Raw genomic sequence first — 16,527 nt, forward strand, 5'->3', positions numbered from 1 at the left:
GATGAGAGCTTCAGCAGTCCCCAGCAGTCCCGTGGAGTCTCCCGCGCTGACACACGCTGACACACGCAGACCCAGTCACCGCCTCCCTGGGTCCTGCTTATACACAACTTGGGATGAACCCCCCACAGGGCAGGCTTTGCTTCGTCTGATGACTCCGGAAGCTCCTGGAACTTAGCATCCCGGTCTGTGTCCCTGTCCCCAGTCAAGCACACAGTCGGTACTCAATAACGGAAGCGGACTGAGGTTTCCAGGAGTCCCTCTTAGCGGACTCAGGTTTCTAGGAGACCCTGGCCACTGGCCCAGCCTCCGCCATGCTGAGCTACCGGCAGCTTCTAGAAGATGCGCAAAGTAGGTGCCCGCTGCGGAAGCAAAGCACAGTCCCTTCCAGGCCACCCGCTCTGGCAAGACAAGACACTGGCAGACACACGACTCGTAGCACGTGGTACTCTTTATTGTGACGCTCAGTGGAAAACATCTGTAAACCAGCTAACTGTAGTGGTGACAGCCGTAACGCATGCTAAGGCACTTTTATTATATAAAAAAGGGGTGGGGCTGGGAGCTCCGTTCACTCCTTTGTGACAGCAACTGGGACCTGAATTCAGAGCTTTTTAGGCATATGTAGCTTTCGTGTATCTTCATGATTTGTTGAGTTTGTTTCCTTTAAAAAAAAAAAAAATGCTTTCTTTGCCATAAGTAAGTCTAAATGCAGCATATACAAAACAGGAACACAGGTGAATTAATTCAGCAGCCAGTGTAGACCAGCGCAGGACAAACTATTCTCTTCTAAACGTGGTTCCAAAGGAGAGGCAGTGATAAAGACTTGGAATTGTATCATTTATTGTAAGAAGGGGAAAAAAAAAGAAAACTTTTTTTTTTTCTTTTCAGAAACATCTGTGCAGATGGCAGAGATTCAAACCGTGCTCAGTCAATGCTGCGGATAATCTACCCTCGGGCCCCAGTCCTAGAGTAGGTATGAGATCACGGGAGGGCCACTGGCCCTTTGCAATGAATGCTCTGGCTGTCAGACTTGGGACAAGTCCCTTAACCATTAAATATATTTGGTCCCCAAGAATGTTGGGAGAAGCCACGGCGGGCCTTTCCAGCTTGGCCCCTGGGCCCGGTCTGCTTGGCCCCACAGCCTCGCTGTGGCAGGGGGCAGGCTGCCCTCGGCAAAGGAGGGAGGGGGGCCGTCATTGCACTTGAGACGCTGTAGAATCAGGAAGAGGACAGTGGCGCTGCCCAGGGGGGGTGGGGAGGAATGACCCTCCTTCCCCACCCCCCCACCCCCCGCATTCTGTGCCCTGCACAGAGGTGGCGTCCCTGGGCCTGCTCCTGCCCGATCGCCCAGGGCCCACGGGAGTGGGGGGCCGACGGGGCGGAGGGTGTGAGGTCACCGTGTGTGATTGCCAACAGCAAAGAAGGAAGGGGAGCTGGTGGCGGAGGAGGGGGAAGGTGACAACTCTGCTGGGGTGTCGAGCTATCAAAACTTCTTAGTCTGGAGAAAAATAGATTCGTAGAAAACTCTCTTGCCCGTCCCCGGTGGCCTGCCCGCCTTGCCTCACCATCTTGTGCTTTTTGGCAAGAGAGGGCCAAAGATCCTGCTGGTTGCTCTGTTCCCAGGCCAGGGGCCCAAGACTCTGACTCTTTGGTATCAGATTCTGGGGGGCGGGAGGGGAGCAGGAGGCGGCTGCAGCAGAGGAAGCCAAACGCCCTCAAAAAGGCCTGGGGGGTGGGCAGGGGGTGGGGTGCAGGCCTGAGGTCCCCTGGCCTGGTGGGATGGGGTGGGGAGGTCACGATCACAGCAGTCCCAAGAAGGCGGAGGGGGTGCTGCGGGGGCTAGGAAGGGGAGGCGGAGTCATCTGTCGGTCGGTCCGTCCGTCTCGGGCAGCAGGAGGAGAGGTTACTCGGCAGCTTTGGCCTCGGCCCCGTCGGCTTTGCCGTCCACCTCCTCGTCCGAGCAGTCACCAGCACCTTTCCGGGCCATCCGGCGGGGCACGACAAACGGCAGGTCTCCTCGCCTGGGGGCAGAGGCACAGGGTCAGCAGGGCCGGCCAGGGTGACTGAGTTCAGCTCACACATTTCAAAGCGCTTTAGAGGGACCCCAGGCCCCAACATCGCACGGGGAGAAGTAACACGGAGCCTCGGGAACACAGCCTCCCGCTTTAACCCGAGACACTGGTGAAGACAAACATCAGCAAGTTGGGACTGATCGAGAGGGAGAACGCCCAGAAGCAGAGTCACCTTTTGCAAAATGCCACCCTTCGCTCAAACTTCGAGCACACGGGTGTAACCAAGAGATACAGAATAACTCCACACAGTACACAGATACCAACACCCTCTTCCCATCACGTGCAAGAAAATACTAAGTCCTGGCTAGAACATCTGCTCTTGTCGCTGTTTCACATTTTTTAACATTGCTTTCTTTTTGAGAGAGAGAAGCAGGCTCCAGGCGAAGTCAGACGCTCAACCACGTCTTATCTTCTTTAGGCATAAAAGCAACGAGAGGGGCTCCTGGATGGCTCAGTTGATTGAGCCTCTGACTTCGGCTGAGGTTATGGTCTCACAGTTCGTGGGTTCGAGCCCTGCGTTGGGCTCTATGCAGACAGCTGGGAGCCTGGAGCCTGCTTCCGATTCTGTCTCTTTCCCTCTCTGCCCTTTTCTTGTATGCGCTCTCCTTCTCTCTCTCAAAGATAAATAAACATTAAAAGTTTTTCTTAAAAAAATTTAAAATTTAAAAATTAAAAAAAAAAAAAAAAAAAAAAAGGAGATAAGAAGTGAGACCTGGGGGAAAGACCCATCTGATCCTTCTTGAACGGAAACGCTCCTCGAGAAACGCAAGGCAGCCGTCCTTGTGGGCACGGGCCTTGTGACTGGGCACCGGGACTCACTCAGCAAATGTTTACAAGGCACCTAGCACGTGCCAGGGATGTGCCCGGTCACTTCCAGCAACTTCTAATGCAAAAAACGCAGCACGGAAACATCCTCGTCGCGTTTAGAGCAGCCACATGACCAGATTTTGCAGATGAGATGGGAACGAATTACCCAGACTTCACGGTTTACTCAAAAGGCCGGGCAACGGCCCAGGGGGCAGAGCCGGCCCAGGGCCAGCGCGGAGCACGGGCTGCCTTGCCCACTGACATCTAGTTGATGAATGGAACCAGTTTCTAGGAGCTGAATTTGGTGAAACGCGCTCTTCAGAGCGCACTGACTTTCGGGAGGAGAAGGAAGGGTGTCGAGGGGGCCGGGCTCACCTGAGCTTGTTCTTGAGGGAGCTGACCTCGCGGTTCATGGCGTCGGCCGTCTCAGTGGCGTCTTCCAGCTCACGCTGCAGTTTCCGGCGGGAGGCGTTGGCCCGCTGGGCCTCCTCTTCCGCCTCCTCCAGCTGCCGCTTGAGCTGCTTCAGGCGGGTGGATGCCTTGTCAGCCTGCAGAGACATGTGGCCGGCGGCCCCGGTTAGGGGCTCTGATGCGGGAGGCCGGGGGACCCCTCGCCAGCCACGACCCGGGCGGCCCCGCGCGCAAACACACCTGGTCCTTGAACTGCTCGGCGTTCCTCCGCTCGTCATCCACCTGCAGCAACACGTCCTTGAGCTTCTTCTCGGCCCGACGCACCTGCTTGCAGGCCGCCTGGCGCTCCCTGCGAGGCACAGACGCGGTGGCTCAGGGACCCTCCCTTCGAGGGTCCAGCCACACGCCACCAGCTGGACAACCTGTTCTGGGGCCTCGTGGGCATTTCCTCCCCAGGGAGGCCCTGAGGCCGAGGCGGGCCACCTCCACCGAACACCCCAGGTCCCCTAAGGGAGGCACTGTGACCAGCCCCGTTTCACAGATGAGGAAACAGGCTCAGGGAGGGAGGTGACATAGTCCAAAGAGCAAATGTGGAGCCAGCAAAGGGGAACTGAGATGTGGGGCCCAGTGTGACCCCTCCCCAGTACCTCCAAAGAAGCCTCAGTCTTGCTGAGCCCACAGGAACCCCCACCTGCGTCTGAGTCAGCCCCCAGACAGCTGTCAAAACCCCCGCCATGGAGGTGGCCCTCGAGCTCCGACCCCGGCCCCGTGAGGCCCCCGCGGGTCGCTGCAGGAGCCAAGCAGGGGCACCTACTTGGTCTCGTTGTCCAGCTGCTCCTCCAGCTGTGCGATCTTGGCCTCGAGGGCGGTGATGGAAGCCTTGTATTTGGACTTGACAGTGCCCTCCATCTCCTGCAACTTGACCTTGAGCTCCTTGTTCTGGCGCTCCAGCTGCTGCCGCGCATTCTCGTTTTTCTGGGCGTGGCTGCGCTCGAGGTTCAGGTCGGTGTTGATCTGGTCGATCTGCAGGAAGGAGGGCCGGTGACCCGAGGAAGGCTGGGGCCCCTGGCTGGGGCACACGTGAGGCCGCTGGGTCCCGAGGGGCCCCTGATAACACCAGGCCCTGGGGCCGGCAAGCTCTGGGTCTTCCCAGGAAAGGGAGCTCCTCCAGAGCCAGGGTCCAGGACGTGCTCCCCTAAGCACTGCGAGCGCTCGGCTTCCGCCAGCCGCTGTCTGGGAGGAACGGAGCCTTGTCCGGAAGGAATGCCCGCGCAGCCCCGGCCCCTGCCCACCTGCAGGTTCGCCTTCTTCAGCCGGTCGTTCACCAGCTCCGTGTTGCCCTGCTCCTCCTCCAGCTCCTCCTCCAGCTGGGCGATGCGGGCCTCCAGGCGCCGCTTCTCCTCCAAGGCCAGGGCTCTGGGCGAGGGCAGGGAGGAGTGAGAAGGGGCCTGTCCCAGAGGCGGGACACCCCCAGCCCCCAGCCGAACATGCCATGCCACGGCTCACCCTTTGCCGCTGCTGTTGGCAATCTCGTCGGCCAGCTCGTCCCGCTCCTGCTGGGCCTGGCGCTTCGCACGCTCGGCAGCTGCCAGTTCCTGCCACGGGGACCCAGATGGTGACCCCCCGGGGCGGCCCAGAGCCCCGAGAGCCCCCCCCCCTCTTTCCTGGTACTCTGCAAGCGCCACACTCCCGGAATCCTGGCCCTTCCTCTCGACCCCCCCTCCCCTCCCCAGGCCTGCCTCTTCCACAAAGCTCTTCCTCATGAGCCCCTCTAACTCACAGGGCTGATTCCTTCCTCTCAGACCATAGCTTAGGCACCATGTGTTTGCAAAGCCCCTACGTGTAAGTGTTAGGAACCAAGCCATATGCTGGGGATGGAAATAAAAAACCGTCCTGCCCTAACGGATATGCTGGTTCCTCTGTGTTCTGGGGAGACCGGAAGTCGGGGGGATACGGCAGGAATGTAATTAGGGTGAGAGCATGGGGGCTCTGAAAGCCTCAACAGAGACCCACACGTGACCTCAGAGGGAGGGATCAGCCCAGGCCCACGCAGGAGAGCACAGCCCGCAGGTGAGACTGGACACCGGGCCCGGGTAGGGGCACCGGGCAGCCAGTCGGCTCACGGTACAGGAGACTGCCTAGGGCCGCCGGAAGGCTTTCACAATATGCCCCTCGCGTGTGACCAACAAGGCTGGGGGTGGGGGGCATGCCGCGCACCAGCGCTGGAGAAGGACCCTCCTTCCAGGTGCCAACTCCCAGCAGGAGGCGACGATTACCACCAAGCCTCATCTCATGCAAGGGAGCTGGCCCCAAATGGTGACAATTTAATTCACACACACGTTTTACTCACACGAGGGAGCCTTGCTGCTTAACGAAACCCCTCGGGGATTTCCTTCATAAAGCAAAAACCACCCCCACCCCATTGTCGGAGTTGGGCTAGTTCCCGGCCAGCAGCGCCCAGGGGGAGGGGTGGGGTGCCCAGGCTGGCTGGGCAGAGGCCCTCCGCTGCCCCCTGCTGGCCAGAGGGCAGCGACCCCCGAGTGCCCCCCGAGTGCCATCCTCGCGGCCTGCCCACCTCCTGCAGCTGGATCATCTCGGCCTCCATACTCTTTAGCTTCTTCTCGTTCTCCTTGGCCTGTGCCAGGATCTCCTCGCGGGAGGTGCGCGTGTCTTCCAGCTCCCGTACGTAGTCCTTCATCTGGGCCTGTGGTGGGCAAGGGAGGCTTGGCACCCACCGCCACAGCTGCCAGCCCCCCCCACCCTGCGCACGGACACCCTACCCACAGGCACCGGAGGCTGGTTCTCGGCCTGACGCCGTATTTAACCAACTCAACAGCGAAAGGGCAAGACGATAAGGACAAATGTCTCTTTACCCTGTGTCCTTTTTACACTTTTGTGACCACTAAGGTTACAGGGCATGGTTTTGGCAGCGTTAGTCACTGGTTACACATTAGTTCGAGCTGCTGTCTGGGTTTCGCCTTCCACGACTTCCTGTGGACTCGAGTCTGGCGCTCTGGAGCTGTCCCCCCCGTGCCACCCACCGCTCTAGGTCAACGCCCACCTGCCAGGTCAGCCCCAACCAGAGGTAGAAACCCATTTCCTCTGTTCTTCTCCTGTGATTTAAACTCTAAAGATCTTGGTCAAATAGGGTTTTGTTTTGTGTTTTTTCTGTTTTCTTTTCCCCTTTCTGCAGATAAATCCCAAATTGGGATTCTCCAGGCCAGATGGTACCAGGTGGAACCACCACCAGCAACGAGAACATCTGGGCCCTACGACCTCGCCCACCGACACCGAATTTGGTCTTCCTGTTGCTGGTTTTCTGGGTGTGATGTGGCTTCTCAAGGATGTTTTTTACGATTTATTATCTTTAACACTTATTTTTTTAAATTTTTTTTTTTTTTTAACGTTTGTTTATTTTTGAGAGACAGAGACAGAGCTTGAGCGGGAGAGGGGCAGAGAGAGAAGGAGACACAGAATCCGAAGCAGGCTCCAGGCTCCGAGCTGTCAGCACAGAGACCGATGCGGGGCTCGAACCCACAAACCGCGAGATCGTGACCTGAGCTGAAGTCGGACGCCCAACCGACTGAGCCACCCAGGCGCCCCTCTTTAACACTTATCTTGATCAACACTGAGTTACATACAGAAGTGCTGAATCACTATATCATATACCTGAAACTAACATAACTCTGTACGTTAACCACACTGAATTTATCGTAAGAATAAAATTAAGGGGCGCCCAGCTGGCTCAGTCAGTTAAGCGTCCGACTTTGGCTCAGGTCATGATCTCCCAGTTCGTGAGTTTGAGCCCCACATTGGGCTCTGTGCTGACAGCTCAGAGCCTGGGAGCATGCTTCAGATTCTGGGTCTCCCTCTCTCTCTCTCTCTCTCTCAAAAATAAACATTAAAAATTTTTTTGAATAAAATTAAAATTAAAAACATGTAAGCGAGTAAAACTGTGAACTTTAATCACTGGTGAGAACTCTCCAAGTATGTGTTCTGTGCTCTGTGCCGCATGTAGGGTTCCGTGCTCAGGTCGGAACCTCCCATCGCCGTCCCCCAAGGCTGGATTGGGTGGTTACGTGGGCCAGATCTGGTGACTACTTTCCTAACGTCATTGAGTTTCCAGGTTTACGTGGGTTTCTTTGTTTAATGGGCGCAAAGCCTACGATCTTAATGCAAGTTTGCTTCTGTTTTGCTTCCACTTGACCCCTGGGTCTGAGTCCCCACCCGTGAGATGGGGCTAAGGGCACGCGGGTCCTTCCTCAGAGAGGGGAAGGCGGTGCCCCTCGGCACTCAGCAGCGCCCCACTGGTGTCCCAGACCCCTGCGAGGCCAGAGCCGCGGGGGCAGCCGCGCCCAGCGTGGCCCGGCCTGACCTCACCTGCAGCTTCCGCAGCTGCTTGATGGCCTCGTCCCGGTTCTTGTTGGCTGAGTCGACGTGGGCCTCCAGGTCTTTCAGGTCCATCTCCAGCTTCTTCCGAGCTGCCACCGCCATCGAGCGCTGCTTCTTCTCGTCCTCCAGCTCTGCCTCCACCTCCCGCACCTGGGGGACGGGAGGGCGGTTCGGGCGGCTGCACCAGCCCCCAAGCCCTGCTCCGCTCCGTGCCCGGGGGGGCTACTTGCGGCCAAGGACGATTACTGACCGAGAGGGTCCCTGACCCCGGTGACGGAGGGCTGGAACGCAAGGACGTGGGAGGGGTGGACAAGGAGCCCAAGACAGCCCGGGGAGAGGAAGGAGAAAGGAAGCCGACCGGAAATTGGGGGGCGAGGGGGGCGAGGGGGGCGCCCCTGGCCACCTCTGCCCGGGGGCAAGGGCAGTGGGAGGGCCGTCCGCACCTGTCTGACCAGCTGCTTCTTCTTCTCCTCGCTCTGCTCGTCGCGGCCCTGCAGGTCCCGCTCGAACTGGGCCTTCATGGCCTGCAGGTTGACCTCGAGCCGCAGCTTGGCGTCCTCGGTGGCCTGCAGCTCGTCCTCCAGCTCCTCCAGCTGGGTCTTCATCTCCTCCACCTGCTGCTCCAGGGCCCGCTTGGACTTCTCCAGCTCGTGGACCTGCCCCCCGCCCCAAGGGGACCACATCAGAAGCGGAGGGATAAGGCCTCTGGCCTCGGTGTCCGCTCAGCCCCGCCCCCCCCCCCCCCCCCCCCCCCCCCCCCCCCCGCCACAGGCCGGCCACCAGCTCGGTGCTCACGCTCTTGCCGACGTCGTCCTTGGAACTCATGAGGTCCTCCATCTCTGTGCGGAACTGCTTGTTGAGCCGCTCCAGCTCTGCCTTCTGCTCCATGGCCTCCTCCAGGGCCCGGGCCAGCGACAGCGCCTTGGTCTCCTTCTCCCGGGCCTCCGCCTCCGCCCGGTCGCGCTCCTCCGCGTACTTGGCAGAGATGGTCTTCTCCTCGGCCAGCAGCTGGGGGAGAGGTGGTCACCGTGAGCGTGCGGACCTCAGGCGGGCAAAGCATGCGGACCCGAACTCCTCGGGGGATGAGGGCCCCAGGCGCTGGTCCGAGGGGAGGGGACCGCGAAGAGCAGGCACAGGCCACCGCTTCTGAGCATGGCGCGTGCCGTGCGGGGTGTCCTCGGAACCAGAGCCGGGCAGAGATCACCTCTGCCGGTGCGCTCCGAAGTCTGCTTGCAGCGTTGACCATTTACTAATCGTGGTCCTGCAGGTCCCATGGTGCCCCTTTCGTGGGAACCCACGGGACACCTTCCCCTCTCAGAACCAGGAAAGGCTCTGCTCTCCTCAACAACCGGTCGGTGCTTCCCCTAAAAAGGATGTCGGTCTGGCCGCTGAGAGGCCCAGATCCCACCTGTGCCCCTCATGAAGGATGCCCGGGCAAGTTCAAGTTTCCGGTGTCCACCCTCCACGTGGGCCCACCCACGGCCAGACCTTATTTCCCCACCTTCCTGTTCCCTCTGCCCCAACACCTCTTTGTCCCCGACCCGCTCCTTAAAGGGCCAGATGGTGAATGCATGAGACGCTGCAGGACTCTGTGAGACCACGAAAGCAGCCGCAGACACTGGCACGTGGGGGAACGTGGCAAGGTCTAACGCACTTTTGCCCACGGCAGCAAGTGCAGGGCCGTACCCGGCCGGTTGGGCCGACGCCGGACTTACTGTTTTTCTATCCTATCCCACCGTCTGTGTCTCTGTAAGCTGCCTAAGAGTATTTGGAAGGAGACGGAGGTACGACACATGAATAAAAACCCGAAACATCAGGGGCACCCGGCTGGCTCAGTCGGTAAGACACATGACTCTTGATCTTGGGATCATGAGTTCGAGCCCCGCGCTGGGGGCAGAGTTTACTTAAAAAGAAAAAACATCCCCACTCATTGTAAAAGGGGCTCATCGTAGGCCATTTGAAAGACGTAAGGAACCGGAAAGGGGAAGAGACGCCCTCCCCGAGGGGGACCACTGAGGCCCTCGCACGCGAGGCCATGCCGTGCAGCACGTACCTGGTCGAACTTCTTCTGCTTCTTCTCCAGGTTGGAGGCGGTCTGGCGCTGGTGATCCAGGTCCACGAGCAGGTCGTCCAGCTCCTGCTGTAGCCGCGTCTTCGTCTTCTCCAGCTTGTCATAGGCGGCCGCCTTCTCCTCATAGCGCTGGCTCAGCCCCTCTAGGTCCTTCTGGAGCTTCCTCTTGGCTTCCTCTGCTATCTCCAGGCACCCCACGCCGTCCTCCATTTTCTTCTTCACGTCCGTCATCTGGACAGGAGCACAGACTTAGGGAGGTAGCCACCCCATGCCCGGGACGGCGGCTTGCCTGCTACCTCACGGACGGAGGCCCAGGCACGGGGACGCCCCTCTTCCTCCGGGGCGAGAGAAACAGGGTTTCCGCAGAGGGCCTCTGCCTAGAGTGGGCAGGCCAGGGGGAGGCCTCCCAGTCGTGACGAACACCAAGCCTTATTTTACAGAGACGGACCAGAGGGGGAGGCTCCTCCATCGGCCTCTCCCCACGGACACAGTCTGCGGGAGGCAGGAGTGACACAGACACCCGTCCCACAGCCCCTCCCTGCTCCGGGAGACACAGCTGCCGCCCCGTACATGACAGCTACTCCCACCCAGACTGTCACACGGGCTCCGGGCCCACCCCGAGGAGGTGGGGCGGGTCTCCTGGCCCAGCACGCTGAAGTCCCAAGACAGGATGTAGAACGGGGCTCTTGACCTAGTTCTGGTTGTGGGCGCTTTGATGGTCTAGAAAAAGACTATGGCATCCTTCTTAGAATGATGCTTTAACACGCATAAGACGTATAGGATCACCAAGTAAACCGATACGGAAAAATGCGGTTACCGGGTGCTTTTTGAAGCCGTGATACAGTAACCCACGTGCCGCCCTAGTATCACGTCTAATACCAGCTCCTGAAGTGGCGGGGAGCACGAGGACACCCCCAAAGCCCTGCCTCAGCTCCGACGCGGCGACCGGCAGTTTCTATCGAACCCCAGCACCGCTGCGGTCATGGCTTACTGCCTGTATTCCTAACGGAAGAAAACGCTAAACGTCAGCCAGATTGGTGGCCAGACAGATGTGACGTCGCCTCTAGCCAAGTTCACGGATCCCTGAATTCTGCCTGGGTCCCCCTGGCCAAGAGCTCAGGCCGGGGAGGGTGCCCGGCTCGGGATGGGCCTGAGGGTCCAAATGTGCAGGCGGGTGCCCCGCCGGAAACCACCCCTCCCCCCCCCCCCCCCAAGCCTGCAGAATCCAGCCAGTTTCCCTGAGTCATCCGTGCGGCCCGGGGCACAGAGGGGGAGCCGGCACTGAACCTGGGCGTGGAGGGTGGCGATCTGCTTCTCCAGGTTCCGCTTGGCCTCCTCCTCCTCTTCCAGCTGCTCCTTGAAGGAGTTCTTCTCATCTTCCATCTGCTTCAGCTTGGTGCTCAGGCCCAGCTTCTGCCGGTTCTCCTCCTGCAGCAGCTCCTACACCGAGGACGAGTGGGGGGCAGGGGCTCAGGAGGCGCCGAGTCAGAGCCTCCCGGGCCCCACACCCTCGACAGGATGGAGGAGTCGGTCCCTCTGATTCGGGGGACAGCTGGGGGCGCCAGGAGGACCCAGAGACCCCGTGGATACAGGGGAGGGCGGCTCATCAGATGAACCGGGGCAGCTGATGCCGCAGGGGCTCAGCGTCCTCCCAGGAAAGGTCCGGGGCAGGGACCGGCCGCCATCCTTACCTGTGTGTCCTGCAGCTGTGACTCCAGAGCAGAGAAGTCCTTGGTGAGTTTGCTGGACTTGCTGTCAGACTGGGTGAGGAGACCGGTCACGTTGTCCAGCTCAACCTGCACGGGGACAGAAGAGACAAGGGACAGGGACTGTGACTGCTCTGGCCCCACCTCGGCTCTCAGGCCAAGGTGGACCTGAGCTGCTGTCGAAGGCACCCCTGCCCAGGCCCGGGTCCCAGCGGAGGCCTCACCTGCAGCTTGGTGACCTTGTCGGCCAGCTCCGTGCGCACTCGCTCTCCCTCGTTGAACTTCACCTGCAGCTCCTGCAGCTGGGCCTCCACTTTCTTCCGCTTATGCTCGGAGTCCCCTTTGCCCTGCAGCAGGACCTTCACCTCGTTGGCCAGCTCCCCTCGCTCGTTCTCCAGGGTCTGCTTCGCCTTCTCCAGGTTGGCTTTCACCTGGTGGGGACAAAGGCAAAGATGTGCCAAGGGGCGTCGGTGCCCCGGCGTGAGGCTGGTCTTCCTAACGGCACCGGGGGAACCACCAGGTCCAGAGACAGAACCTGCCGCCTCTGCAGCGAAGACACAGGCCAAGTTCAGGGGATGGCGTGCGGGCAAGAGGTGTGGGCTCAGAAAGCCAGGCCCGGTCCATCCTCGTCGCTCAGCTGGACGGGGTGTTTGCACGTGCCCTCCCCTCTGAAACGATCCCTGCCAGCCTCCCTCACCAGGCAGAGGGGACATTCAAGTGTGAGGTGTTTTCACGGCTCATCTACCACGACTTTGGCGACGTTATCATAAGATGAGGGAAATTATAACTGCTCAGAGTCAGGCTTCCAGTAAAACCTCTTTGAAATTTGATCTTCCGGGTAGTAACGTAAACATCTTCTAAAAGATATAAGAGTGGCGTTTACAGACTCAACTGCACACGCCATTCTACTCTGTGCTGAGCTGGCTGCAGGGTCACAGACAAGTTTGAGGGGAACTGTATGAACTTGAAGGCGTGTCAGGTGAGAAAAACTGAAGGGCATGGAAAGGCTCCCCCAGAAGGGATGCCGGTGGACACGGCGTGCTTCTGAGAACAACACGCGGGCCTCAGAATATTCTCAGGCCTCCGGCAAGAGTGGCTTGGCGCCGGGAGCCACAGCACTCAGAACGTGTCTAGAGAAACTGCCTGGCCCAGCCACCTGCCCAAGACTAGCGCGGTGAGCAGCACAGGGCTTCCCACCAAGATCCAGTTGACCGCTGAAGGTGCTCCACAGAAAACCCTAAGGCTTCAGCACCAGGCCACTCCAATCCCTTGAGGCTTTCTGGCCTGATGGGGTCCTGAACAAAATACCAGTGATGCTAATTTTTGAACAACTTACTGATCCCTTATTGTTCACCTGTTCTACGCGCCGTCAGCCCCACCCGTCATGTACTTGCATGAGACAGACTATCGTTACACACGGGGAAACTGAGGCAAATAGGCTCTTCTCTGTAGGCTCGGCCCTAGCGAGTGGCAGCGGGTCTCCAGGATGGCCTCCCTGGCCAGCAGCCCGGCACCGCCCTCAGTCTCGGATTGGCCCCCCCAGCAGCCCGGCACCGCCCTCAGTCTCGGATTGGCCCCCGCCAGCAGCCCGGCACCGCCCTCAGTCTCGGATTGGCCCCCGCCAGCAGCCCGGCACCGCCCTCAGTCTCGGATTGGCCCTCGCCAGTAGCCCGGCACCGCCCTCAGTCTCGGATTGGCCCCCGCCAGCAGCCTGGCACCACCCACGCACTCGCTTCGTCTGCTCTAGCTGCTCAGCCAGCTCTTCCACAGCCTGTGAGTGCTTCTGCCTCATCTCCTGGATCTGTGCCTCGTGGGTCTTGGCCTCTTCCTCGAGGGTCTTCTTCAGGATGTTCACTTCCTGTTCGCGTTTGGACCTGGAGAGAAGCACCCTCAGGATGGAGGCCAGGTGTGGGCATGCCGCCCGGGGCTCTTCTTCCCTCGTTGCAGATATGCCGGCAAGGGGCAGCGGCCGCCCCAGCCTTGCTGCCCAGGCACCTCCTTCCTCGGCTGTGCATCCTCCAGCCCGGGCTCGCGGTCCCACTTTATAGAGAAACCCGTGCCCTTTCAGCCTTAAAGCCCACCCTGGCCTCACCCGAACTCCAAACCAGATTTTTCAACACCCTAGGGAGGAGCTGCCGAGGGGGCATTATCCTCTCTGCCTTCTAGTGCCTCCCGCCCCCTTTCCCGGCCTCCCTCTCCCTGCCACCCGCCCCCAGTGACTCGGCTCCTTGGCCTCGTGGCACACCTGAGCTCCTGCTGGGCTGCCGTGGAGTCCAGAGTGTCCTCCAGTTCTGTTTTCAGAGCCTCCAGCTCCTCCCCGAGGTCCCGCTTCTGCTTCTCAGCTTTATTCCTGGAAGCTCGCTCAGATTCCAGGTCTTCCTGGAGTTCGGAAATCTGTGATTCCAGCTCCCGAATCTTCTTCAGGGCCATGTTCTTCTGGGTGGCTTCCTCCTCCACTCTGCCAAAGAGAGCATGAACATCAGGAGGAGGTCCCTTCTGCCTCGGGGAGCAGGGTCTGCAGAAGAGGCTTTGGAGAGGAGCAGCGGAAGCCGCTTCTGGAAGTCATAACCATGGCTCTTAGGCGCTCCTCTCCGCAAAAACAACATCGGGAGCTTCCAGCAGGTTTAGGAGCAAAACCACTTTGAGACCTAGAAAACCTCACAGAAGAATCACTTCATTTTCCAAACATAACTCAATGCTCCAAACATAAAAATAAATAAAGATTAAGTGTTAAAACGAAAACACTTGAAAAGGGAATAAAATGTTACAGCCCGTCATGACAGCAACTGAGTAAAAACACGAAGGTTGCTGTAGACAATCTGTGAGGGATAATCACATGTCAGTGCAGGTTCCATGAATTGGAACAAATGTGCCACCCTGGCCTGGGACGTGACGGTGGGGGAGGCCATGGGAGGAGGGGCCTATGGGATTTCTGTGCACCTTCTGCTCAATTTTGTTGTGAATCTAAAACTGCTGTAAAACAAAGCTTTTTTTTTTTTTTTTTTTTTTTTTTTTTAAAAGCACGCCTGTAGCCAGTAAGTTTAAAATGCAAGAGAGGGAAGGCCTGTGGTGGTTGTGTGACGTAGCAGATGACTTTTAGAGGCCACACTCGTAACTTTTAGCGGACAGAACAGGTCTTGCAGTGCAGTGGCTCCAAGATGACAGGGTTGGGAGGCGCGGTGGGGGGGTGGGGGTCGCTGCCCTCACCTGGCCAACGCGGCCTGTAGCTCCTCCTCTTTCTTGGCCAGCTGCATCTTGAGCTCGGCGATCTGGGCCTGCAGCTCGGCGATCTGGTCGTTGAGGTCGGTGGAGTCTCCCTCCAGCTTCCGGCGGGTCTTCTCCAGCTCCTGACGCTGCTTCTCCTCCCTCCGGAGGCGCTCTGGGGAGGAAGCGCGGGGAGACCCGACACAGCCCTCAGCGCCTGCTTTTTCCGTCTTTGTTTTCCATTTTTTACATAAAATACTGAGTTTTTGTTCCATACCATACGTGAACCTTAAAGGATCATCGCACGCAGACACTCGTACCCAACGCCTGGATGAAGACACCGCGAGCTGCCAGGTCCAGGCCTCCCCCCCCCCCCCCCGACCCTGCTGACCTCCCCACTGGGGACCTCCTCTCCCTGAAGACTGTGTTCACAGTTCCCTTGTTTTTAAGGCTATACCACGTCTGTGTCCCTAAAAAATATGTTTAATTTTTCATGAACCTAAATTACATGGGAACGTCCTGTATGAAGTTTACAGTCAGTATATGGGATTCACGGTCCAATGTCTGGCTTTACAATTTCCACTAGGACGTCACTCAGGTAATCCCTCAGCTTTGTCATGTGTCATCCGAATAATAAGGACAACGAGACAACCTGCCTCATTACATTGCAAGGCTCGTGAGCGTCAGTCTCTACACTTACGACAGCTCCTAGCCCAAGGTCAGTGCTCACTAAGGGTTAGCGACTTTTATTCCTCGACTTGCCTTTGTCACTCAATATCGTGACCTTGAGATTTGGCAAGCGAAGTGTCACTGCAATGAATCCACATGGACCAGTAGAATGTTCCGTTGTGTGAACATAACCACAGCTCGTCTATTTGTCCTACAACTGATGGGCATTCGGGGTTTGTTCCCTGTGTGCCCCCAGAATGGTGCTGCCGGGAGCGCTCCTGCCCGGGACCCCCAGCGCACGGGGCCGGGAACACTGGGTTGGTTGTGGGCACGTGAAGCTTCTACCTCACCAGGCAACGCCAGATGGATCAAGGCCGCCTACCAGTTTATGCTCCCACCAGCCGTGTGTGTGTGTGTGTGTGTGTGTGTGTGTGTGTGTGTGTGGACTGCTCCACATCTTTGTTAACACTCAGCAGTGTCAAACTAACCAGACCCTCTCTGTGTGCACCTGCCCTGGGGGCTGTACCCTCCTACACCTGGATGGCTGAGTGTTTCAGACTGTTCCGGGCCGAGGCAGGGAGTCCGTGGGGGGAGACCTCTGTCAGCACCTCGCTTCCCCTTGCCGGTCTGACTCGCCTCGTCCCATACAAATGTGATGGGGCCGGGGAGGCCAGGAAAGCCCTCCTGCAGGTCAACCTGGCTGGTGTGGTGCCTACGTCCAGGGGACATCAACAAGCGCCCCAGACAGGCCGGGCTGCCCTGTGTCTCCACCAAGGGAGCTGGGGTTTCTGGCACAAGCTCACAGCACCCTCATGGTGCCCTCTCCCATCCACGCCTCTCCAGATGCAGGGGTGAGAAGTCTGCAGACAGACACAGACCTGTGTTCTATCTACCCTGTCCTCCTCCAGGGACCCAGGGAGGCAAAGGCATGATTGTTGCCCTGCCCCACATCAAGCAACGGCCTCTCACGGCACCTGTCCAGCAGAGCATACACAGCGTGTCTCTGTGTGGTTGAGTTCAGTCCCCATGGCCGCCCGTTCACCGTGTCCCCCTTGGCGGGAAGAGAAACGAGGCCGACAGGATGACACAGCTGGTAAAGTGGCAGAGCGAGGGTCACACCCAGAACCTCCTAGGAAGTCAGTCTTGTGCAGCTCATGGCACACGACAACGGAGAGACGCCGACTCGTTCTCTCGAGAG

The 16,527-nt window shown here is 58.8% G+C and overlaps 1 protein-coding gene across 1 annotated transcript in view; it reads right to left on the minus strand.

The window, feature by feature from the left end:
- Positions 1 to 430: 430 nt before the first annotated feature.
- Positions 431 to 16,527, minus strand: part of MYH9 (myosin heavy chain 9) — a 91,881-nt gene continuing 75,784 nt past the window's right edge. Inside the window, exons 25-41 of the mRNA XM_045462928.1 lie at positions 14,664 to 14,835; positions 13,702 to 13,914; positions 13,186 to 13,330; positions 11,681 to 11,887; positions 11,442 to 11,546; positions 11,038 to 11,190; positions 9,733 to 9,981; positions 8,475 to 8,687; positions 8,123 to 8,335; positions 7,668 to 7,829; positions 5,863 to 5,991; positions 4,794 to 4,882; positions 4,580 to 4,703; positions 4,102 to 4,310; positions 3,528 to 3,636; positions 3,252 to 3,424; positions 431 to 2,018 (exon numbers count right to left, since the gene is read on the minus strand). Coding sequence (XP_045318884.1) covers positions 1,901 to 2,018; positions 3,252 to 3,424; positions 3,528 to 3,636; positions 4,102 to 4,310; positions 4,580 to 4,703; positions 4,794 to 4,882; positions 5,863 to 5,991; positions 7,668 to 7,829; positions 8,123 to 8,335; positions 8,475 to 8,687; positions 9,733 to 9,981; positions 11,038 to 11,190; positions 11,442 to 11,546; positions 11,681 to 11,887; positions 13,186 to 13,330; positions 13,702 to 13,914; positions 14,664 to 14,835 — 2,783 coding nt within the window. The 3' untranslated portion in view covers positions 431 to 1,900. The remainder of the gene's footprint in view (positions 2,019 to 3,251; positions 3,425 to 3,527; positions 3,637 to 4,101; positions 4,311 to 4,579; positions 4,704 to 4,793; positions 4,883 to 5,862; positions 5,992 to 7,667; positions 7,830 to 8,122; positions 8,336 to 8,474; positions 8,688 to 9,732; positions 9,982 to 11,037; positions 11,191 to 11,441; positions 11,547 to 11,680; positions 11,888 to 13,185; positions 13,331 to 13,701; positions 13,915 to 14,663; positions 14,836 to 16,527) is intronic.

Source organism: Leopardus geoffroyi, chromosome B4, assembly GCF_018350155.1.
Source record: "Leopardus geoffroyi isolate Oge1 chromosome B4, O.geoffroyi_Oge1_pat1.0, whole genome shotgun sequence".
Lineage (NCBI taxonomy): Eukaryota > Metazoa > Chordata > Mammalia > Carnivora > Felidae > Leopardus > Leopardus geoffroyi.